The sequence below is a fragment of the Pezoporus flaviventris genome, unplaced genomic scaffold (genome assembly GCF_033815535.1).
Source record: "Pezoporus flaviventris isolate CSIRO_AGI_PZ_B2104156 unplaced genomic scaffold, CSIRO_AGI_Pfla_v1 ptg000002l, whole genome shotgun sequence".
Taxonomy (NCBI): Eukaryota; Metazoa; Chordata; class Aves; order Psittaciformes; family Psittacidae; genus Pezoporus; species Pezoporus flaviventris.
In genome coordinates this window covers 72076524-72102592 of record NW_026892550.1, presented here as the reverse complement: position 1 = coordinate 72102592, position 26069 = coordinate 72076524, and the positions used below count along the sequence as shown (strand labels likewise).

Sequence of the window (26069 nt, the reverse complement as noted above, 5' to 3'; positions counted from 1 at the left end):
CTGAGCTTGCAGCAGGTGATCCTTGAATATCAACCAACAGTCCTGGGCCTCCCTGCCCTCTAGGGCTGTATCCCATGGAATCTTACTAAGCAGGTTCCTGAAGAGGCCAAAGCCTGCTCTCTTGAAGTCCAGGGCAGTGAGCTTGCTCCACGCTCTTCTCACAGTCCGAGGATCTCAAATTTTACCATCTCATGATTGCTGCATCCAAGGCTACCCTGGAGCATCACATTTCCAATGAGCCCTTCCCTGTAGGTGAGCACTAGGTCAAGCGTGGCACCTCTCCTTGTCAGCTCCTCTATTACTTGCAGAAGGAAGTTGTCTTCCACACAATCGAGGAACCTCCTGGATTGCTTGTGCTGGGCTGTACCATCCTTCCAGCAGATCTCACGGTGGTTGAAGTCTCCCATGAGAACCCTCAAAATGATGTTTATCCTACTGGCTACAATCATGATAACTAAATCAAACCTAGAGGGAATGTCCTTATTCTCAGTTTTGGTGGGTTTTTTGTTTGTTTGCTTTGGGGTTTTGTTTTTAGTAATTACTGTCAAAATATAAACCTAAAACCAACCCTAAACCAAAACAATAAAACCTCAGAACAAGATCAAAAATTCCATCAGCTAAAGCTAAAGTTATCTGCTGTCAGAGATTGTCCTTTTTGGATACATTTGAGCTCCTCTGAAATCAAACCTGCGAAATATATCAATTCAAAAGTGAGCTCATCACACTTATTATCTACATGAACATGAAATACAGTGTGAATTGCTGGAGTGAAATCTGTACTCAACATTTTGTCTTGTGTTTTAAGTATCAAGTAGGTGCAAATTGAATGAATCATGTTTTTGAGCTGGAAGCTCAGAATGCATTAGCAACATTCTGAAATGCAGTGTTTCATATAAACACAGCGAAAGCGGGAGGGGAAAAATGAAAACATTCCAAGGCATGCAACAGGGGAACTCAATAGCCCTCACATTTCACTCGGTGGGACTTCAGTTCTGTGTGCTGGGCAGGCTGGATGCTGGAAAGCAGTTCCCCGCACCCCACTGCAATGCCATTTCCATGCATAGCTGGCCTGGTAGGTGTAAAAATAGACCTGGCATCACCCGAATTGGAAATGGTCACCGAGGGCTGCCTGCAGTTGCTGAGGTTTCGGGTTCTCCGTGACACATGGAGCTGGGTACGAGTGGCTCGGGAGAGGGATCCTCCTACCAGATCATCAGCTGTCCTTTGGAAATGCTGGGCACCCTCCGTGGTGCAAGGACAGTCCCACTTGCTGGAGTTAGCAGAAGAGCTGATATGGGTAATGCACCGATCTGCCAGTCTTGTCATTCAGATAAGGGTGTAAGAACACAAGGGAACATACAAGATTTGGATAAAATCCTGGACTATTATGGGTGCAACAGTGAAGAAAGTAAAGATCCTGAAGCCGTGGTAAGTCTTGGCTGAAGAAAACAATAATCAAATGGAAAAATTAGAATCAGGGTTATGCATGTTAGATTTGAAAAAGATCTTTTTGCTCAGCCTTACTCGATAGCTTGCAATAATAAGAGATTATTAGGGTTAAACCCTAAATATTTAGAGATTATAAATAATACAGAGATTATTTATTATTATAAATAATAAGAGATTATTAGATTAAACCCTAAATATGTCCATGCTTATGGTTTGCATTGCTATTGTGGCTGACTGTAATTAAAAAGCGTCTGTCATTAAGCTGTGCAGTCACTTCAAAGTATTGGCAGCTACCAAGAAGTCTGGGTGTATTTAGTGAGAACATCAGTGAAACAAGCCCTTAAATGAATGGATGTAATCAATTATCCTGGTTTACATGTCTGCTAGAACTGATCCTTCACAGATCATTCTCAGAATTTGAACTCTGAAACTTTTTTTAAGCTGTTTTCTGCCTGGTGTGTGATGGTATTTTCTGTATTTGCAGCTGAGACCAAGACCCACAGAACCATACTCAGATGAGGGTCATGGTGAGTGGGAGCAGGCACAGGCAGGGGGCTCATACTGCAGGACTCAAATTAGGCATAATGCAGTAAACGACTGTAACAGCCATGTCAGCATTTATTTTGTATACCAGAAGAAAATCATGGAGGTAAACGTTTGCATAATGTCTGTGGCAAAGGAAGTGCCTCTTCTTTTTCTTTCATCCTCTGGGAAATTTGTTATTAAATGATTATTTCATTCAAAACTGTAAAGGAAAGGAGGTAGTGTCAAAACTTCTGGCAGAACAAGAAGATCAGAAAACTTTTAATGTCTGTATATCCAAATAATATGTTCTTCCATGTTGCTCTAAAATAGAATTGTTCTCGGGTCAGTATTACACTTTGCACTTGCATTAATTACTGTAGTGTATTGTAGGGAATGTAGTTGGGATGAGTTTGGTGTTCATAAGGGGGGCAAGGGAGAGCGGAGCAGCTCTTGAGAAGTTTTGCTTTGTCCCAGAAACTAATTTTGCTGCTTTTTTGTTTTTTTGCTAGGAAATAATTTTGGCTGAAATTTTCTGACCGGTTTTACTGAGTATTTTGCTGCCAGCGCAGTCACACCAGTTCTTCAGAAATAAAACTTCCTTTGAGATAAAACATGAAATTAAACTATTTCTTTGAGCTTTCAGACAAGTTTTTTCCTCTCAATAAGCAGTTTCAGCTTGAATTAACAAAAAGAGCAGCATGTGGTCTTCGGCTATTCTTTACCTCCCTTTTTTTTTTTTTTCCTGGATACTTTTCAATCAGCATTCAGAGCTTCTCATAGCAGGCAGAGATTGAGCATTTTGATAATGTCTTTGATACATTTAATCATAAGATCTTGATTTTCTATATAGCTTTGGTAGGGACTGACAGAGTCCCTTCAGAATATCTGTCTTGATTCACATGTTGTAGTGCTTGATGGATCACAAAGGAAGATTGCTGTATTTCTTTAAGAAGCTTTATAGACTCTCACTATACTTGTTATTATACAAAATGATTCCTTAAAAAATGGTTTAAAAAAAAAAAAGGAAAAAAAATTGTAATTCAGAAATGTCAGCGAAGTTTTGTCCTGAAGGAGAAATTATATACTGTTTTTCTCCCAAAGCATCAAACTTCATTAGCTTTTGCATTTCCTATGCCTTTATATAGCTGTAGCCATGCTCACTGTTGTGGTTTCTTAAAGAGTGCCACATCAAGCTGCATGTGATGACTCCAGGAATCTTGTATCAGGTACAAGGGTCATAGTAATTCAGTTGGTGTTCAGCCAACTCAAATGGCAAAATTGCTCTTCATAATCTAATCTTTTCTAAACTAAAATTCAATACAGTCTGCTGCTTCAGGTCTGTCTTGTTGAAGAAATGTTGGTTTGACAATCCTGGATTTACTATATGATGCCAAATAATTGTCTCAAATAGGGATTGAAATTTTGATACTGAATTCATGTTTGAAATAATAGCAGCATTAAAAAATCAAGACTCTTTTATCCTGTATTATAGATGTAATTCTTTTTTTTTTTTAATGTCTCTCTTTATTCTCATCTCTCTCTTTACTTGGGTATTTAATTACCTTCATGTTTACTCTTGAAAGTATATAGTATATGCTGCAGTCTTGCTTCATGGTGCTGGGTGATGTTGTATTTCAGGAGAGGCTCCCATTTCTAAGCAAACGTAGCTATGAGCAAGTGCCTGGGAGTGAAACCAGAATGTTTTATATACTGAAGTAGGCCAGATCATTGCAGTCTTCTAGAAAAGGGTCTTACACACAGTGGAAAATGTGGCCAAAGAGCTATTCATTCTCTTTATTTTAGACACTTCAAGTGAGATAAACTGCTTTTAGGAAGGATCCCTTTTCATTCTTACTATTAGTGGATGCCATAGAGAGCCTCTGTGGCCTGTATGAACTGGAGGTGTAGCTTTTATACAGGTGAAGTTAGATGAAACTTGTTCCTCTCTTGGCTGAATTGTTGGAAATTTAGGCCCAAGATTGCTGTTGTTTTGTTTTACAGGTAGTGTTTAGCTGGGAAATATGGGGACACAATGAGTGCTTAATGTCATGACCAATATACAAACAGCAAATGTCACAGTTAACAAAGACAAGGGCTTTGCATGGTTTAGATACCCTTCAAGTGGCACTGAATTAAAAGCTGCCGCATTTCAGTAACACCCGTTTTGTTTGCATCTATTTTAGTCCATCTCAAAGGAACATGAAATAATTTTTTTCTGTTCATGATGCTAGTAAGTTTGAATCAATAGGCAATCGGTTAATGGTGTTCAGATAAGCAAAGCTGCTTGATTTTTAGCACTAATGGTGTTAACAAATTTCTTGTCTTAGAAAAAGTCCCTTGGACAATAAGACAAGGGGTGGAACGGGATGAAAAATTAAAGAGTGATAAAATTATCTGTCAACAGTCTGTCATAAACTTCACTTACAGGCTACATTTTTGTTAAGCCTAGTGATTATTCTTCTAGATACCATTGGAATGGCATCCTAATTCTTTCTTGAGATGTTCCAGCATTATTACCTCTCTATTTCAGAACATCATCAGTAATGGAAACTTGCCATGGAAACCATTTAAATGCCTGCCAAGTTCTAAACTTGTTCCTGACACCTCAAAAACTCAATATATGACACTCAGATGATCCTAAATTTCTTTTCTTCCTTTAATATTACTCAGTTCCTGTAGTGGAAATCTTGATTCCATATCAGTATTTAAAAGACTTCAGTAAATGTGTGTCACATAGGAAAACTAAGATGAGTACTGTGGATCTTTTAAACATGTCCTGAATCTTTGTTTCAGGAAATGAGTAAATGAGTAAATTCACACAAATTTCAGCACAGGAATTTTTCCCATTAAACAATAGTGTAATATATTTCTATTCTTAGAGTATTTTAAAAGCTTAGTAAAAGACATGAGGGATAACACATGCCTCAAGTTCAGCTAGTACTGATGTGCTGTTCTGGATTAGAACCCAATTTCTGATGTTACTTTGTATTTTAAAGTCAGTATGAACTGAAATACCTTATGTCCTTTCCAGTACTGCATTTGAAGGAACATGTAGCCATGCAAAAGACTTTCCTTCTATTCTGTTTCATAGAAAACTATGTGGTTTTGCCTCAGTTCTCACAAATCCTTCATTGAGATAGTAGAAGAGATCTGGCAGCAAGTCCACTATGTCAGATTAATGGAGTGGGGGGATGCCTACAGATGTCTGTGGCAGCTATGTATCATAAAGGGTTTATAGAAGACATTTGCTCCTTGGCTCAGTAAGGGTTGATTTTACATTAGTTTTCTCTTCCTTTTTTGCCTCTGCTGTATTTGATAATATTGGTCCAAACTCAGCAACACAGTTAAGAAGGTGTTTAAATCCATCCTTTAGCAAGTAACTGAAACCTATTAACTTGAGCTCAGCTCGACCTTCAAAATTAAGCATATTTTGAAGTGTTTTGCCAAATATAGTCATTTATTCTTCTCCTGGTTAAAATGAAGCCAGACTGATTAGCTATTTGTACATTCCAGTGGAAAGAAAAGTGGCTGGATGGCTGGTACCCTACTGGTATCTTGCAAGCTCTGGAATTTCAAGGAGGACTTGGCTAAAGAGTTAAAAGTGTTGAAATATAACCATGAGCATGAATTGAAAGTCATCCCTTACGAATAATAGGGAATTTTCCCATCAATATCGGAAGATAGGATAGTTGAAGCCTGGCTTTTCCACTGGTAAAAATCAGATGGGTCCATAAGGATGTAGTAACTTTCAGGTGTGTCTGTCTGAAGCATCGTAGCAGGAGCTGGTACTCAGATAAAGCTGTTAGCCAGGCATCGTTTTCTCCTTATGTTACTCAAAAAATAGATATTTGTTTTTAACAACAAGAAGAAACTTTTAAAATATCAAATGCAGCTTTCTGAGCACAGTCTTTGTAGTAAGATTTGAAAGTGCTAAAAAACTGTCATATACAAATATTAAAATTACTGGAAAAAAACATTTCAATTCAACAGTTACTAAAAATATATTCTAATTACAATACATTTGCTATTTTGTGCTGTGTGTAGGTCATAATGCTTTCCTCAACTTAGTTTTATTTTCTTAGCTTCTTGTTTGCATTGGCTCTTTCCATCTCTGGTCTTGTTGTTGCACACTATATCTTCGTTATGTTGCAACCTCCTTGTCTGACACAGGAAAGCTTTTATTGGATAATAAACAACATTAGCCTACTCCCACCTACTTTGGCTCTGTATAATTTTGACTTCTACACATCCCTTAGTAGATCAAATGGGAGACTATTAATTTTGAGGAACACAGGACATGCTGAAGGGGTCACTTCTGAATCTAGGCAACTCTCCCAGGTTTCTGTGTCAGGCAGTCATTTTCTGCATTTAAATATGTGCCAGCAAGTTTTGAGTTCAAATCACTGAATATTTCAATCCTAGGTCATATGCAGTACATAGCACAAAAGCTTCTTTTCTTGTAGCTATTTAACCATCTTGTTATTACACAGGTTTGGTTTTTTTTTTTTTTTTTCTGTAAATAACAACAGTCTTTATGCCAAAGTGCAGGCCCATGTCCATACTGTATGCAACATCATGGTGAGGGAACCTCCAGCTCAGTGCTGATAGAAATGGTGTCAGCTTCTCCAGCTCCTTCAGGACATTCTATACTTAATTGCCCTAAATACTCAAAGCACCTTAAATTATTCAGCTGAATTTTATTTACTTAATATTTTAATTTTTCTGATTTATAACCATCATCATAGAATTATAGAATAGTTAGGGTTAGAAAGGACCTTAAGATCATCTAATTCCAGCCCCTCCCTGCCATGGGCAGGAACACCTCCCACTAAACCATGTCACCCAAGGCTCTGTCCAACCTGCCCTTGAACATCACCAGCATAGAGAAATAGACCCCTGACATGAAAATAATTATTTGCTAGGTGCTATTAGCTACATCTTGCAGAGAATATTTAACTTGCTACTAGTGATCTCTTGTCTCTGGAAGCTTGTCTTCTTGTTCACACTTAACAGTTCCTGTGATTCAGGGTCTCATTTCCTATATGAGGTGGGTTTTTTTTTTTTTTTTTTTTTCATTTAAGAACTGTGATTTAATCTATCTTCCTTCATGTCTTCCAGTAAATTCATGGGAGGAAAACATACATTTTTATAAGCAAATGACGTTGCTTTGAAAGTAAAGCACTATTGTATTTCTTTTCTTTCAGAACCGGAATGTTACTTCATTAAAGGCTAGGAAAACATGTTTCCATTGTAACTGTTGTCTTATGTAACTCATTTACCACTGTTAGATCCCTGATCCTGTGCCATTGCAAGTGCAAGATTTAGCTCATGTTCTGGCATGTGTACCAGAGCCGCAGGCTGGGACTCTGCTGGGTTAGTTTAATTTAAACAAATTAATGAAAAAAATCCTTTGCCTTCTTGCAGTCATAGCTGCATCTTAGGCTTGCTATTCCCAATATGACCATTGCTGCATTGTGATGCCTTTTGGAGATGAGCAGCACTTTCAGCTCAATAAAAAAATTAATTTGGGGTACAAAAGAGAAAATGTGAGGTGCTGAAAAACTAGCTGTCACATTTTACAGAAGCTGTTCCATTAGGAAAAAACATTCATTTTGAAGTCCCATCTTCTGTGTTTGAGTGCTGGTATGGGGAAAGCTACCATACCTCGCAAAAAGTAGGTACATGACAAATGAGTTGGGTGCTGGTAACACCTCCTCTGTGCGCTCTTAGAGTCACACCCAATTGAAGGATGGCTGGTCGGAACAGATGGTTTTTGAGATCAGAGTACAACCAAGCCAACTGGGACAAGATTCAGTGGTAGTCTCAAGGGTAGGAGCATAAATTGATACTTTGGAAAGTATGGCGTAGTAAAAAATGAATGGAAAGTGTTTCCATACCTGTCATTTTGCCCTCTGCATCTTTTAAGTACTGAAAAACTCGAGCAGCTGTGAAAACCTGTTTAGACTATGCAGCTTTCCTTCTGCAGTGAGCTGAATTCTCAACTCCAGGCATTACCTGAGTATATTAACGTTATAAGCCACCAGTCAATTAAGATCTTTTTAATGAAGAAGAGTTACCAAGTCATCAGCATTTTACTGATTATAGAAATAGCTGTTGGCCAAACAGTGTCTTATAACTCTGGAGTTTGTAAATGGCATTAGCACTGTGGGATAACCCTGAGGACGATGTATTGACAGATTCGGTTCAATGCTGACTTTACATGCAACAATACAGGATTCAGTTCAACGTGGAAGTGTTTATAACTGCTAAAGATTTGAGTTCCTTGCTTTATATAAAGCATACATGTTAGTAGCAGACTTTGCTCACCTCCTCATCAGGGCCAGCCCCTTCAAAAGTTATAGCTAAATAATTTTTCTCAATAAAATCAAAGCACTATGTCCCAGAGTTGATGCTTGAAAGGTAGGTCAGAAGGTGTTGTTAGTATTCAGATATACACTTTAATACACATGCAAACCAAAAATATTAAATTAAGTTGTAAAACTACTGTATAGTTATTATATATCAATTTTGAATTCTGGTTTTGCTGTCATTCAATTAATAAACTGTATTTAACAGATGGCAATTGTTCAGTAGGCCTTGTTGTGAGACTCTATTCTTCTGTAGAGATATTTGTGATTATGTACATCCTGGGATCATTCACCTTATTTGAAGAGGGGAAAAAAATAAAGCCAACCTGCAGGAATAATTTTGCTCTTGAGATGATCCCAAGCAAGTATTTGGATGGTTTGGGTAATGTTATTATGAAAACTATCTTTTGAAAACTGAAAACTCCTACTCCCTGTCTTTCCTTCTGTAAGCATGAAGCTGGATTTCACCAGCACATTTGAATATGTAGAGAAATTCCTGTCAGTTTGGTACAGCATACGATTTTATTATTTATTTTCTCATAACTCTATAAAACGCTTTAAGAATGAGGTGTGTGCTACACACAGCAAGTAATGTGATATGCATACTATGGGACAGGAAGGGCAACAAGAGTGAGGATGGAGGAATCAGAAGGGAAGGTAAAATACCCATTTCCATTTATGATCAAATTAATGAGATTCCCTGAGCTGTAAGTTTCAAATTCAGGCACAATTCTGGTGTTGCAATTAGGAAGAAAGATGTTGAATCTACAGCCTCTCAGTCATTTAAAAAACCCTCAATATATTCTCTTGATCATTTCTTAAATTTTATTATGCAGTGTCTGACAAGTAGGTACTTATAAAGAACACATTTGCGTTTTGCTGTGAGTGTACTTAAAATTATGAAATTTTTTTCGCATAGTAGTTTATTTCTTTATAGTGTTCTGAAAATTCTCATATCTGACTGAAATGATCTGTCCTCAGTCAGAAGTTAATAAAGAAAAGTTAAGTTAAAAGATAGCAGATTTTTTAAGGTTCAATAATAATAATCACCTTAAAGCTCGTCCAGTTCCAACCCCCTGCCATGGGCAAGGACACCTTCCATGAGACCAGGTTCTCCAAGCCCCATCCAACCTGGCCTTGAACACTGCCAGGAATGGGGCAGCCACAGCTTCTCAGGGCAACCTGTGCCAAGGCCTCACCGCCCTCAAAGGATGAGAACTTCTTCCTAATAACACTAAATAATCCTCACTGGTGTTTGTATGTGAATTTGTGTGTAAAGGAGCTGAATTGCTACTTCATGTCTTTAATTCGTGTGTTCAAGTTTTATCTAAATGAGAACATCAGGCAAGTCTGTGAGAAATTATTCTGAAATAGGAGAGGCTAGACTAGGAAGAGGTGGGTACAATCATATTTATCTAATATGAGATCAGTACCTGGTACAGGGAAAAAAATGCATAAAAATCCAAAACTCCTGTTGGCTAGGATTTTCCAGAATATCTGAATGAAGCATCAAGATCTCATCATGTTTCACTGGGATTTTAGTAATTTTGTTCCTTTTCTATATACAGTTAAGCAGTGTTATTTCAGAGTGAGAACTTATGCAGCAACAGATGCTTCTGGAATAAAAGTTCCTGTACAGGGAGTTAATAATGAAACATTAATTCGTAATAATTCTTCATGTAGACAAGAATCTCATATTCTTCACTGTGATCAATATTCAGGTGTAAGTGCTGTGTCTTTAAGTAACATGCCTTGCAGTAATTCGATTTGGAGGTAAACAAAAGTACAAATCAAGGAAATGAGAATCCATTTTGAAAGCACGGCTTGCATCTTCTTAGTGAGAAACACATGGAATGTAGTCCTGTGATCTTAGTTACAGTCTCAGCTTCCAGCAGTAATTGAGACTTTCATGTTTTCAGTCTTTGATGTTACTCTGCCTGAAAGTAAGACAAGCAATGGTTGATTCATCCCTAATAAAACTAAAGTTTTAGATGTTCGTTTCTTGCATCATTCTTGCTTCACCTTTTAAAAGTATAAAAGGAGATGATCCTTGGCAGTGTTCAAGGCCAGGCTGCCTGGGGCTTAGAGCAACCTGGTCTTGTGGAAGGTGTGGCAGGGGGATGGAACTGTATGAGCTTCAGGGTCACTTCCAACCCAAACTTTTCTATGATTGCACTTTCAGCCTGGTAAATTATTGTAGTAATAGTAAAGCATATTAAAAAAAGATGGTGAAAAAGAAGGCAAAACGTGTGTCCTATTGAGGGCTTAATTTTAAGAGTGTCAGGATTTACCCCTCAAGCACTCAAATATTTGTTCTTAATGTTTTTACCAAGACAGTTGATTTTTCAAGGCCATTTAAACTCTAAAATTTCATGGTTTTCTGTGCGCATACACCTCACAGGAGAGGGTACAGCTCTAACAGCTAGCATTCAATCTTAAAAGAGATCTCTTTCAAGCACCTGTCAGAATCAGCTCCCACGTCAAGCTTCAACCAGACGCTTTCCTAACTGAAGCCTGAAGCTATAAAAAAGGATTCTGCCACTTTGAATTCCTGCTCTGCCTTCCCCTTCACCCTGCTGCCTGTTTAAAAACTATAGTTTGTTTTCCTAATGGTGAAAGACATGGAAAATGTGCTGAAGTTTGCTGAAAGGAATTTAAAAGGAAATATTTTTATCTTGGTATGTAGCGCAGTTGTAAGAATCATTTTGATGACATCCATCTGTTGCAGATTAAAATAGTCTGGAAGTGAGGATTGGGAAGTGATTTCATATGGCATGATAAGTAGAGTGTGACTTGTATAAAGGCACTGAAATGACTTAGGTGACTGAAATAAACTGTTTTGTATTAATAAACTGCATCAGTATTAATAAAGTGAAGGTGGGAGGCTTTTAGGATAGTCTTTTAGGATGTGAAAGAATGGTTTTCACCTGGTGTTCCTGATGGGGAGGGGAAATTAGATGAGGACCATGGTTGGTCGGAGGTATTTCAGTGCTGGTCCAACAGCATACGTGCCCTCCTGTGACTCTTTAATCATCTCCCCACAAAATGGGCTTTTACAGTTATTTATCTGCTTTTTGAAACTCACTCCTACTCTATTTACTTATTCTAAGCATGGAAATTGTTGCTATCCATGTGCACATTCTGAAGTGTTTGTTCTGTTTAGTCACTACTTTTGTTGCATGACTTTATTTTTTCTCCTCATATCTGCAGTTGCGTTTACCTCCATGTAGGTTCACATGTGGGTGAGTACCAAAAGTATGTGCTGGTTTTCAAATAGCCAATGTAATTTCATGCCATAACTGTGGATAAAGGCAAGTGGGCTGACACATTTCACACTCCCTGGCTTAACAGCACATCCCACATGCTAGTGGGGAAATAAAAACATGATTTTATTTATTTTTAACCTCTAAATGCTAATGGGGCTTTAAATGTGAAAATATGAATGCAGGCAGTTTAAGAGTGGGCATATTTACAACATTATCCAGGATTTAGATACTCAGGCTTGAGTACTTCATCTGCTTGGGTGTATGGTTAGAAGCATATTAGCACTCGCAGTGCTGCCTAGTTTGGTGGGACTTCTTTGTTCCTTTAATATGCTCTACTTCTGTGTTATAGGTGATAAAATGCATCCATAGGACTGTTTTGCTCTTCGATATTCTTTTTTTCTCCAGCGTGTAACTCTTTTAAGCCAGTGCGTGTGTGTGTATGAATGAATATGCACTATAGTCATGTAATGTTTATGCCAAGTACAAATTCAAGGCCAAGTGTGTATTTTCTTAAGTGCCATGGCTGATAATAGGATTGGTCAATTATTTTCCAGAGTTTTGAGCACATATATATATATATATGTATATATATATATATTTACACACACACACACATATATTTAAACCCCAGAGAACTATGGCTAGCAGGTTAATGTACTTTTTTTTTTTTTTCATGTTACTGATATTGATTACTATGACTTCAGGTTTTTTCTTTGCTTCTTGCTAGATTTTGAACTTCAGCACTATTTTGCTCACTCTGACAGGTCTGCATGTTTTTGTGCCACTGTTGCCTTAAATTTGTGTATGCTAATTAATGCAGATATGATGCAAAGTCACTTTTCTTTACAATTTTGTTCTCCAGGATAAAATGTGGGACCCTTTCCTTGGGGATGAAGTTGTGCTCTCTTCTAAGCAGAAATTAACTAAAGATTTGTTTTCTTCTTATCTTTCCACAGTCTGACAGCAATGCAAGCTTCCTCCGAGCTGCCAGAGCTGGCAATCTGGACAAAGTAGTGGAATACCTGAAAAGTGGAATAGACATTAACACATGCAATCAGGTAAGATATTTGAAGGGCAGAAGTTCACAAGAGCAGGTTGCAAGAACTCAAAACTACTTTTTTCCAGCTAAATTACTTCACACAGATGTTTTGATTCACCTCAAGTGATGTTTTCAGTCTTGTTCTTCAGTGGTATCTTTTGACAGGAAACTCATAATGTCTGTAAAATTATGCTGGTTTTAATAAAGCTTTGTATAAGCCTTTCTGGGCTCCTCATTCTTGCCTGTGTATGGAGAGCTGTTAGTGAAGTTAGTGAAGAACTATAGTCAAAGCTTAGGGTATGCTTTGGGAGTCTAATTATGAAGTCTGTAGTGAATTTCTGGTTCTAATGGAAACGTGGAAGTCTGAAGTTTCCCTTGCTAATTTTGTGAGATCTCAGCCAGTGAATAAACATTCAGTGGGTGGTACTTCCAGCTGACTAGCTAACTTATGTCCAAGCAGATGAAAATCTTGTATCTCGCTTGGATTAGCACTACAATTCTAATTACCCTCGGGTCTCTAGAGAGTAGCCATGGCTTTTACCTTGCTTCAGAAAAACATAAATATGTTTTTATCACTGGTCAATCTTATCCATAACATAGAGACTCAAGTAGATTGGAAAAGACCTGTAAGATCATCAAGTCCAACCATGACCCCAGCCCTGCCAAGGCCACCACTAAACCATGTCACTGAGGTCCTCATCTACATGGTTTGTGAATGCTTCCAGGGATGGTGATTCCACCACTGCCCTGGGCAGCCTATTCCAATGCCTGACCACCTTTCAGCGAAGAAATTGTTCCTAATATCCAGTCTAAATGTCCCCTGGTGCAGCTTGAGGCTGTTTCTTCTTGTCCTATCACTCGTTACCTGTGAGAAGAAACTGACCCCCACCTCACTACAACCTCCTTTCAGGTAGTTGTAGAGAATGATAAGGTTCCCCCTTAAGCCTTCTCCAGACTAAAGCCCCCCAGTTTCCTCAGCCGTTCCCCATCAGACTTTTGCTCCAGACTCTTTACCAGCTCTGTTGCCCTTCTCTGGACCTGCTCTAGCACCTCAGTGTCTCTAGTGTTGATGGGCCCAGAAGTGAACACAGAAGTTGCTTTACATATTGCTATAAAAAGAGACTTAAATTTTCTGCTCAGTATGCAACCTTCCCTTTCAGGGAAGTTATTACTGCTGTAAAATACACTGTTCAAGTTTCACCATTGATCTGACGTGTATATCATGTTTTAGCTTGGCTGTTCTGTGAGTGAGACATGTAAATGAAATTACTTGTACTTCATAGCCTAGGGACCTACATTTGCAACATTTATTTAAGTGACTAGTACCATAAAATTTAAGAAGACTGTAACTTAAAAGAAAGACTGTAACTTAAAAAACTGTAACTTAAAAGAAATATGCAAGTAAGCATCTGCATCAGTCCTGAAAAATGTCTTGACACACTGGTGAAATCAATGGCAGTTCTTTGAGGGGGAACATGGAAGCTCAGGCTGTGTGGTGTCCAACTTTGCCCTAATTCTTAGCCATATTTAATCAAAATTATCACTAACTGGGCAATAGCTATGAATTTTTGAAGTAAAATAGTTTAAAAGTTATTTTTAAACAACATTGAAAATCAGTAAATCATCCAATAGAGATGTTGCATAAGCTCTGTTTTGTACCTTGTACGTCATGAGGTGGGCTAAAATTCTAGTGCACCGTGTAAGTAGAAACTTCCAAGATTCTTCACCTTCACAGACTACAGTGTCAGGTTCAGCTTGTTGGCAGCAGTTTGTTCGGTTTGGCTCCAACAGTGGAATTGCTGTATAGAGGAAGAGTTCCTGGTAAAAAGATGCATGTATTCAAGGGAAGTCTGGGGGCAGAGAAGGCTGTGAACATGCTGCCCTGACATAGATTGACAGCGCTGTCTGTCTTGAGCAAGGTTTCTGTGAATAACAACTGTTCATGAAAGGTGGTGTTAGTGAGGCATCCCTGGTTATACTCCCATATCATAGAATCATAGAATGGTTTGAGTTGGAAAGTACCTTAAGATGATCTAGTTCCAATTCCCCTGTACATAACAGTTATAAGAAAAACTCCCGTGCTCTGGCTACATTTGGGAACAATGTGAGCGTGCCTATGCTGTTAAATGACCTGTGTGTCCGTCCCGCGCCCCCTCCCCAAGTTTCACTTGTGTCCTGGTTCCCTGATCACCTATGCTATATGTGTATTAGTTGGCTCTCAGGTTGCATCTAGCTTAAAGTAGCTGTATTTCTCTGAGATGAGATTAAAAAAAAAAAAATCCGTCTTCTTGGATAGCCTGTGGATTGATGCTATTTCAGGAACTTCCTCCAGAGAAGACAAAACATGCAGACACTGTGCCTTTGGGCTGTGGTGCCCCACTGGGAGCAGGAGAAGGCTGAGGCAGGAAGTGGTACATGGGAGGGACTGAGGCTTCCATGGGGAGAGCTGGCCAAGGCAGCTTGTCAGCTCTGCTGGGGGCTTGAGCACAGCCCTGACAGGAACCTAGGGTGTGATGGATAGATTGACAGGTTTTCTTGGTATTCTCAAGATCTCCAAGTCCTTAATTCTATGGAAAATTAGTTGTGTGTTCAATTTTTGAACTACATTTAAGTCCTAATTAATTTAATTGAAGTCTGCAGCTAAATGCTAATCTGAACAAGGCTGGTTTCCTGAACTGGAGCTTTATACTATCCAAACATTATCAGTACCACCAAGAAAGCCTCCACAAAAATCCCCACTCCATTTCTGATATTTACATGCTAACATTCAGACTGGAAAAATGTCAGCACTCACTAAACCACCCATAATTATGGCCATTATTTATTTGTTTTTAAGAGTAAATGGAAGAATGAGAAATGAAATAATCTAAAATATTTTGAGATACTACCTCCCGTGCTGGAGAAAAGCTGCAGGTGATTAAGGTAGGCATGTGTCAAGTAGAAGTTAGGACACAAAGGGAGAGCAGTTTGGTTGTCTGTGCCAAGGAATTTAGTGCCAAGCAGAGTGAGAACTGGGGCTTTGCATGTGCTGCTTGTTGAAGACACATAGAAGAATCTTGTCTTACTGTCTAGGAGAAAATTGCCCTTAAAAGAAAATGCTTGCTGAGTTATATGGGGCACAACCCAGTAAACCTCAAGTTGACCAGCTAAGAAAGGGTAAATCTAGTCTCAAGTTCTTGTATTCAAATAGATCCAGCAAATTTTATGTCTTGGTTATATGAACGAAAAGGATCACCCCCAGGACAGAGCCCAGTTAATATGATAATTACTTGGAAACATTACAGGTATTCTTTTTCCACTGGTCATATTCTCTTGGTCGCTCTGAAAGGAATATGACCAGGGTTGCTGCAAATTTGTCTTCTGAGAAGGCGTTTCCCACCTGCAGCTGGCTGGCAAAGCTCCTCTTGCACCGTAAGGGCAAAATCAGAGCCAGATGAATGCAATGAGTAATTTCTTAATGGCTTGAAATAGATGAAGCCTTCCTGGGTGATAGGTTGCAATGCCACAAGCTTTCAGAATCTGTGGGTTTACACTGTGATTAAGATTGAAGCTGGATTTATAACTGAGCTTATTACGATTAAAAAGCTGTTTGACGAGTGTGCAAAACATGAAAATCCCATAATAATGTGACTTAGTTAATTTAACCTGGCATCTGAGTTAACTCAGAAATTTTCTAGACTGTGTAAGGTGTTTTGAGTTCTTGAAAAGAACTCAAGTAGAATAGAACTCAACTTGAGTAGAACGGCAACAAGCTAAAATAACCCCATCAGATTTATGGATAAAATTAATCTCTAATTTTACCCAGAATAGCTTGCCTCCATGCATTAGCTGATCTGCTTCCCTGAAGACAGTGATTACTCTGTGGGGAGTTCCCAAGTTCAAAGAAGGAACTCCCTTGCTGCAAATTTGATCCTCATGTCTAAGTGAGCCCCATTTATTGGCCTTCACTATCCACTGAGCCATGAGCGGGCCCTTCACTTTCTTGCAAACTCTTGATTCTGGTGTCATATAAAATTGCTGTTCGTAACTAAGGCCCTTAGTTTCCATTTATTAAGCATCACTGATATATTGTAAATTTTACTGGGAGTGAAGTTGACGACTCTTGTAGATGTTAGGGAGTAGTGAATAAGCTTATAGTAGTGAATAAGCTACTGCAGCCTTACAGTTATTCCTCCTCCTCCTCCTTCTTGGGGTTTGAATGAAGTGTCAATGTGGTTTTGTTCCAGCTATCTGAGGGGAAAACCTAGCACACTCTGTGCAAAACACAGGGGGTGTATTTTATTTTTAAGAGTGAGATATCAGAATGCTCTTCCAAAAATGAACCCTTGTTGAAGACTTTTTTTTTTCCACAGTTTAATACTATTTTTAGACTAGATCCCGTCTCAGAAAACAGTACCTAATGTTAAAAGTAAGCTTTCCTGAACACAGATAGCACAAGAAGATGCTTTCTTCAGTTTTAGCATTTGTTTCTCACATCCTAAGTTCACAGAGCTCTGTCTTTACAGGAAATCAGAGTATTTGCCCAATTTAACTGTTTCCAAAATCTGATGGAACTTAAAGTTTCTGGATATGCTGAATACAGGGATTAGTTACAATTATTAATACAGTTACATAGTTAATAATTAGTTATTACTTAACTATGCTTTGTTGCATGCTACCTTCATATCAAGTTAAATTAGCATGGAATTGCATACGTTAATCTGAATTCAAGCATCATCATCTATTGTGGGAGAATTAGAAATGTTAGGGGACAGAATTCATCTGTTCTAAAAACCATTCCTTTAAAAACAAAAATCTAACTGCTGGTATTTTGTAGAATGGAAAACTGGTAACCATTGGAAATGTCTGATTCCTTTAAAGCTATTTCCCTTATGGTATAAACAAAGTTAGTTTAGGACATGGTTGCTGTTTCTACTTATTAACATAGTGAGAGAAAACAACTTGCTTCTGAACATTTGCTGCTTTTGAGTAGCAAAGTGGACTTTAATTTTACAGTATGCATTTCTACAGCCCATAGTTCTAGCAGAAATTAGACCCCAAAATCTGACCAGTGTAAGGGTTCATCAGCTGCATGCTGTATTTTGAAACACAAGTGGTAATCCAACAAGCAACATAAAGGAATGTTTTCCCATCTTGTCTTTGCAGGCTTGTCAGTTTTCATTGACTTCCTTTTTAGGAAGGAAAACTTTGATGGATTTTGGCATTTGTTTTGAAGAATTCTGTATTCACAAGGGATGTGTTAAGCCTGCTACCTCGAACAGAACAGGACTCAAATACTAGATAATTTTGGATGGCCCCTAGCTCCAAGGCTTTATAAAATGTCAATCATTCTGGCTTGCTCTTGTTTTGTTGGCTTCTTCACTTCAGTTACAGGGAGAAAGAGCGCCAGCTATTAACTGCTCTGTCATTTAGTCCAAATGGAAAGCAGCTAACACTCCCAGCAGTGCTGACTATAGACTGTATGCATAATAGGGTCAGCCAGTATCACGTGTTGATGTCATTCGGTGGGTTAATTCATTTTTATGAATTCGTAAGCTATAAAGCAATATCGTGGTTTAAACCCAGTCAGGTAACTTGTTCACTCACTCCCAGTGAGTGGTGCCGAGCTGACAACAATCGAGGTCCGTGTCCGTCTCCCCCCCCCTTCTTGCCCTCCCCCTGCTCTTGGAGGGACGGAGAGAGGAGAATCGAAAAGAATGCAACTCCCACGGGTTGAGATAAGAACAGTTTAGTAACTAAGGTATAACACAAATCACTACTGCTACCACCAATGATAATAATGATAAAGGAAATAACAAGGGAAGAGAATACAACACCTCAGCACCAGCTGACCGATAACTCTCCCCCCAAGCCCGACCAAGCTCCGACCGATACCTCCTCCAACCTTGCAGACTCCCAGCCCTTCCGGCTAACTCCCAGTTACATCCTGGGCATGACGTGCTGTGGTATGGAATACCTCTTTGGTCAGTGTCGGGTCAGGTGTCCTGTCTCTGCTTCCTCCTGGCTTCCCCTCCTCCCTGGCAGAGCATGAGCCTCACAAAGTCCTTGGCCAAACCAAAACATCTCTATCAGTTCTGTTCCCAGGCCGAAAGTCAAAACACAGCACTGCATCAGCTACCAAGAAGAAGAAACATGACTGCTACTGCTGAACCCAGGACAAGCAGCATGAAGGGGAGAATTTTCATAATCTGAAATTCTTCTTCTTTTTTTTTTTTTTTTTTTTAAGCATCCACTTTATTTCTTTGTGACATTTTGGGAAAAAACTTAATGGATTGTCAGACTTGATAAGACCATGCCCAGCTCTCTACTGTGCGCTTTCCCAAGTCCTCCTTGAAAAGAGGTTGACCCCATGGGCTTTCTATTTTTTAAGAGATTTATTTAGAAACTTTACAGCAACCTTAGGCTGACATCTGTTAAGGAGATGGAGAAAAGTATTTGATTTTTAACAAAGGCTGTGATACTGCTTTTTAGTCTCTGGCTCTGCTTGTGAGTGCAGATGCCTTCTAAGCTCTACCAAAACATGTAAAGGAGTTAGCACAACCATGCAGAGTTAGTCACAATAACATCTTAATTTTTATGGTGTTTGTAACTTATGCTTTGCTCTTGGCCTGTTAGTGTGTGTGTATATATATATATATATAAACCTGTGAACACAGCATCAGCTGAGGGAACTTGGTCAGAGTGTGTTACATTTCATGCTTCAAGAGAATGTTGAAACATTAACAAAACAGATTTATACTGAAACAGATAATAGACCATTATATACTGAAGTAACACAAGCAAATATTTATGTGCTTAAAGATTTTTTTTCCCCACTTCCTTCAAGCAGTTTCTTTCCCCCATCTGCACATTTTCATGTTTCTTATACATCTCACTAAGCCTCACCAGAAAAAGGTGGGTAAAGCTTTCTAGGACCACCAGGTTATGGTCTGTACCTGTCACAACTGAGCTTAGAGGAGAAGGTGTGAAAACTCCTGCTGTGCCCATATTGTAGCTTAGGTATACAGCTTCTCAGTGAAGCTGTGGCAATGCTAGACAGATGCTGGGGCTGTATTTTATCTTTTTAATAAATCAGTACCACCACTGCAGAAGTGATCCTGGCCATGCCTTGGCTTGGTGGTCAGACTGTGCTGTCAGAAGTACGTGTGCAGCTTCAGACCAAGTGATTGAGGGACCTGAGCTGCAGAAAGGAGGCTGGTGATAGAAATGCACACAGGACAGGAGAAGCAGAAGCGCTTCTGATAGCAGTGCTGATTTTGCTGGTTTAAAATGTTCTTTGAACTATAGGTTTGTCTGATACTCAGCCACGAATTTGTCTTTCCACCGAGTCAGTTTGCTTTGGCATAACAGGGTTAGGCAGGAATAAGCCATTACTGCTGCTGGAAGTAAATGATCTGGTTGATGTCTCATAAGGAGTAAATGGCGCAGCAGGATTGATACCAAACCAGGTAGCAGCTGAAGAACTTTCATTCTGTGAAGGTCACTCCATGAGGCCACTGAAGGCAAAGGCAGAAGTAGCATGGACTTCCTTGTGTGATTTTCAGACAACAGCAGTGAAGCTCAGTGCCTGTATTCTGGGAAAAAAGGGACTGACTTTTGACTGCCTTAGAAAAGGTTGGTGGTTTCAGTGATGTACAAGGAATCTGTGGGTTTTTCTGGTGTAGTGAAAATATGCAGGGTGACAATAGGTGCTGTGGAATGTGTGCACATTTGGAGCACTCTACAGGTTATAAAACACTGATACATCTAGCTCAGTGGTAGAGGAGAAAAAGAACTGAGGGAATTGGGCTCTGCAGGGAAACACTAGAGCCAGGCTTGGAAAGCTTAGTATTATGTTCTTTTCTGGGAGTCAGAATTACAGATGAGCCTCTAAAAGAAATGAAGGTATGGTATATGTATGGTTTGTGGCAGGAGCAGTCCCTATGCTATACAGTTTTGCTTGGCTGACAACTAATTTCATCTCCCCCCCTCCCAGCTTTTTGGTAGGCATGGGAGAGAAAAAGGCAAGTGTGGAAGTCTTTGTTGTTCTAAACAAGAAGAATCTAGTTGACAGGAAACGGGGGAGTTGCATTGATTAAATCTGAGCTTCCGTCATCACAAATAGCAGGGATCAGCCATGTGGGAAATAATTACAGCATTTGTTCTGATTATGGAGGAGCAAAGCTTGCTTTAAGACTTCAGTTGCTCTGGCCCTCAACATGTAAAATACAGTGTTTGCTTCTGCTTGCCCCAGCTTACTTTATTAAGGGAATTACAGAATTTGAATGTCTACAGTAGGAGCTGTATTTAGGCTGTAGTTGCTTCCCATAGCCTTTTTATTTGACCTCATGTATTCATTTTATCTTTGTTTTAATGAATGAAGACAGTCATACATTGCAAAGAAATTTACATAATCTGTGCAATAATATTAGCTTTCAGCTGCTTAATTTGGTATTACTAGATATGTGTCTTAGAGGTATGAATACAGGTATTATAAGAATTTGCTACTGATTAAGCACTGGGACAGTCTCTGCTGTTTGTGGATTTCAGTTTGCTCACAAAGGGCAAAAAGTATTAATGGCATGTCATTAATGCAATTAATAATACATTAACAGCAATACATCAGCTGTGTGAAGTTGTAAGGAGTCAGTGTTACCCTTCATACTCATAGAAAATGTTGATGACTGAACTGGAGATTAGGTACGAGACCAGGTCTTTTTTCTCAAGCAGTGAGAAGAACTTGGTGTGTTTCCCACAAAATACTATTTCAAAGCTTTCAACCACTGTAGGTAGCAGTGATGGTTATTTAATACCCAGCTGAGATTAAAAAACAAGGAAAATTAGAGCTTTCTGAGATGTTTTCTGTCTACAGAAATTCACTGACATATGCAGTGTTCCTCATCTCAATGATTATGGTCAACCTCACCACATAATTTTGGCTAAGAACTTACCCTTAGTTCAGGGCATGGCACTGTTGCTACCTCTTGCCTCTGTAGCTTAGAAGCAAGAGTGTTACTCTGTAATAAGTAAGATCTGGTTGCTGCTGCTTTACCTACAGAATGGGATTTGAAACCAAATTTCCCATTAACATTTCCTAGCTATCAGGCAGCATAAGGGTACTCTTCTTCTGGCAGGTTATGAATATAGCCTTCCATCAGCTCATAGTTGCACTTCTGAATTTAACCCCAAAGTCTTCCTGTGCTGGTTACACAAATGTAAAATTCAGTAGAGTTACTTCAGAAATGCATTTAGATTGCTGTGTCTGCAGCCATCGGCCCCACTCCCCTTCAATGCGTCCTGTGAAGTGCTGAGTGCTTTGAGATCATACTGGGAATTACAAGCTTGAGCAGCCTCTGTGGATGGACAAATAAGAGACCAGAAATGTGCTTGTTTATTTTAAAACTTAAATGACTATGAAATGCTTAGAGGCAAATAAAGTGATAAAAATCACACTGTGCTACGCTTGCTGCAAGTTACTTAGCTACCTGAGTATAGCTTATGATGCTTGCAATATGGAAAAGAGAATGCTTGAGGGCAATGGCAGTATCTGTTGCTATCACCTGCCTGATGTGCCTTGAAAAATACTGTAGGACCATGAAAAATAGGTTGGCAATACAGCTACAGCAGACTGTCATTTTTTTTTCCCTTGAGTGGAATAGGTATACTAGGAAGGGTATACCTGGGTATACCTAGGGTTGCTAGGTATGGTTTACATGGCTGGAATTTGCAAGAGATATAGTATCCTAATTGTACTTAATGTGAAAGGGGTTTAGATGCTGACTTTCTTAGTCTGCTTTTTTTGAAAACCATAGCTCTTTTTTCATTTTCTTTTCCTTTTTGAATGAGATACTGTAATCTCAAAGTTTAATGAAGACTTGCTCATCAGAAACCAGCTGAGGTAGTAAGTCAAGGATCAATACTGTTTGCAAGCCATGTCTAACCAGCAACCATTTTGGTCTGCTTGTGCTTCTGGTTTGCTGTTTGATACCAGTTATCCCAGAGGAGAGGAGGAGAATCCAGAGTTCAAGACAGCTGCCTCAGCCTGGAATAATCCTGATTGAATAGATACATTATGTGTAAGTTTGGTTAAGTCTTGTGATTTCTCTGTGTTGGTAATACCTCAGTGGAGCTAGGTAAGGTTAAAGAGAAGGCAGACAGACACTAAAATTTTGAAATAATGGGCTCCATGGAGATACCCAAGGTAGTAGTGTGGGGTAATATAAATTATCCAAAAGGAAGGAATCCCCTATGGATACATGCAAAGTGTGTTTTTTTGATGTCTTTGTTGCTCTGAGAGAAATGTCATTGGAGAGTTTTTCTGCACTGTGCCTTGGCTTAAATAACTTGAGTCTGAAATATCTGACTTATGTAGACAGTCAGCTGAGAGATGTAATAGTAATCAAGCTACTAATCTTCTTCTTATACCAGGGTAAGGTAGGAATGTGTATCTTCAGAACTGATATTTATAATGGATGTGGCCGTTGTGCTTACAGAATGGACTCAATGCTCTGCACCTGGCAGCTAAAGAAGGCCATGTGGGACTGGTACAAGAATTACTGGAAAGAGGGTCAGCTGTGGATTCTGCCACCAAGGTAATTCCTGTCTGCCTGTAAGTTTATTCACAAGAAGGAAAAGTCAAATACGTGGGAGAAAATTTTTAAAAAAGAAGATACCTCACTGATATTTAAACTGCGATTTCTGTTGTGGCCTGCGAGTCTGTGTTCTTTGCTGAATCTCATGGGTAGTAAATGAAGAGGCAAAGATTATTATTTGTACTATCTTTTTACAGGGGAAGTGTTAAAAGTTTTACTAATGCCATATTTTTCATTATTTCCAAGGGTAGGTCCCCATTAGAGAGGGAGTGAATATAACTCAAAATATTAGATGTTTTAAAATCTGTGAAAGTTGGACTGTGAAAGTAGTGTCTAGGTTGGGTGTCTGTGCTCAGCCTTTGTATTTAGTTACCACCACTGTGCCCCTGTGGTGCTCTCTTATACTTTTTTTTTTCTTTTATGATTTCTGATGCACAGCATCTCCATCAAGGTTAATGCTTGGTCCTTAGCTCAGAGGACTTCTTGCTGAACTTGTGATCTTCAGCATTGATTTAAAAACAGAAGTTCCCTCCTTCAAAAACCTCCTTAAGCCCCCCTCTCTGAGAAGCTGTTGGTAAAATCATCATGTTCTAGAAAGGTCTTTTGGGGTGTGGTCTGGTTTTGAGAACCTTGATTCTTTAATGAAGCCAATTAAATAGTGCTCCCAGGATGAGAGGTTGGCCTGGAAAAAGTACAAGGCTCTTAGAAAAGCAGTGGTCTGCTGCTGTTTTGTGAGAGATTATTTTTGTTGTGCAGTGTATCTCTTAAAACAGTTGAAAAAGATGCATTTTCATTTTTATGCCTATTAGAGAAAATTAAAAAGGATTTATCTTCTGCGTTTAAGAGGCTGGTTTCTGTTACTTAAGTCAGATCTTCCTTTTGGGTCTTGTACTGGGAAATCTCACTTTATATGTGATTCACAGCTTGTATTTTAGGACTTTCAGATTTCAGCTGCCTTCTGCAGCACATGATCTCTGGACCTGAATGAAAAAAAACCTGCTAGCCTGCTGGACTAAACCTTAGCTAGAAGTTTGTCCTGTGCCCCAGTGCCATTCCATAATTTCCCTGAAAAGTTATGCTAGGATGTTATTGTTTCACAGCCATTCAAGAAATCTTCATGGCTGCAGCTCCCAGTCCTACCCCTGTAATGATTATGGAATATCATGGAACTGTAAGGTATAATTGTGCTGCAAAAATGAATGTTATAAAGAATTGCTGGTTGAAGTAATTCCTGAAGAAGGGGTCATGTCTTTTATTTTTTCCCTCCCTATAACAGAAAGGGAATACAGCCCTGCACATTGCATCCTTAGCAGGCCAAGCTGAAGTTGTCAAGGTTCTGGTTAAGGAAGGAGCCAATATTAATGCACAGTCTCAGGTATGATGCCGTTTCCTCTTCTCTCTTCTAATGTTACTTGGTGAGATTTTACAAGATAGATCTGAGATGTTAGTCAGTGATTCCAAAGGTCCAAGCCTGACAAATCAATCAAATTGATGCTTATGGAGCATTCACCGGTAAGTAGAATAAAAGTAAATAACAAATTGAAGTAACTGTATACCATTGATACAGAAACTCGCATTGTTGTTGATGGAAATATTTCTGAGACAATTTATTAAAGCACACTAGGAATTTCTAAAATGTTTCAAATTGTAAAAATACTGCATTATATCAATAAAGAAGACAGTTTGTTGAAGACTTGATTGATACCGTTGCTTTTCATGGTAATTTGTTGGCTAAAAAATTGAAGAGAGCTTACACCAGGATTCTGAACTCTTTCTGTAAGTGATCAGAAAGAATTTTGAAGTTTGAAACATGCATTTAAATTGAGGAATTTCACCTTTTCCTGTCAGGCAAACCAATTGTTAAGACAGCCCTGTTATTTCCGCTGATAGGAATCTTGTCTGCTCTTCTCAAATGTACCGGAGAGTGTTGTTGCAGGGACTGACTGATGACCAGTTCCCCTGTCCCTGGTTTCAGGGAGGCTGCAATAGCACCTGCCTGCCTTCTGTGGTTTCAGAGCTAGAAAGGACACGTGCTGGAGTTGCAGTGAACAACATAATGCAAACTAGCTAGATGATGGTTTGTTTTCATAGAATCCCAGACTGGTTTGGGTTGGAAGGGACCTTAAAGCTCATCCAGTTCCACCCCCCTGTGATGGGCAGGGACACCTTCCAGTAGACCGGGTTGCTCCAAGCCCCATCCAACCTGGCCTTGAACACTGCCGGGGATGGGGCAGACACAGCTTCTCTGGGCAACCTGTGCCAGGGCCTCAGCACAGGGAAGAACTTCCTCCTAATACCTAATCTGCATCTCTCCTCTGTCAGTTTAAAGCCATTCCCCCTTGTGCTCTTATAAAAAGTCCCTTTCCAGCTTTCTTGTAGCCCCTGTAGGCGCTGGAAGACTGTTAACAAGGCCTCCACAGAGCCTTCTCCTCAACAAGCCCAACTGTCTCAGCCTGTCTTCATAGGAGAGGTGCTCCAGCCCCCGGAGCATCTCTGTGGCCTCCTTGGGGACACAAATGTCATTTTTTCAAGCTAACTGTCTCTATCTCCTCTGCCCTATCAAACAGGCATGCTATTAGCGCCATGGAATAACTGACCATGTTATCCTAACGCATATTTGAGTGTATTATTTCCTCTGTTTAGGATTAGGAACAATTTATCAAATGAATAATTAGGTCAATGTTTGTAAATGCTACCTTAACAATGGCAACTCTAGCTATGAGGAACTGAGCATATGGTACAGATGAGGACTATATGTGATAAAGAACATGCGTCTTTCTGAAGCATCTAGTCAGCTTGTGACATTCTTCAAGTAAATCATGGAGCTAACAGTGTTCTGAGTCCTAGTGTA

The 26069-nt window shown here is 39.3% G+C and overlaps 1 protein-coding gene across 28 annotated transcripts in view; it reads left to right on the top strand.

Annotated features, from left to right (window-relative positions):
• Positions 1-26069, top strand: part of ANK2 (ankyrin 2) — a 359385-nt gene that overhangs the window by 204151 nt on the left and 129165 nt on the right. For 22 of the 28 annotated variants that reach the window (XM_061443134.1, XM_061443156.1, XM_061443126.1 and 19 more), the window contains 3 exons: positions 12565-12666; positions 23120-23218; positions 24495-24593. In XM_061443134.1, coding sequence (XP_061299118.1) covers positions 12565-12666; positions 23120-23218; positions 24495-24593 — 300 coding nt within the window. Of the gene's footprint in view, positions 1-1217; positions 1429-12564; positions 12667-23119; positions 23219-24494; positions 24594-26069 lie in introns of those variants that run through there. The other 6 variants (XM_061443172.1, XM_061443163.1, XM_061443279.1 and 3 more) reach the window with 4 other exon arrangements.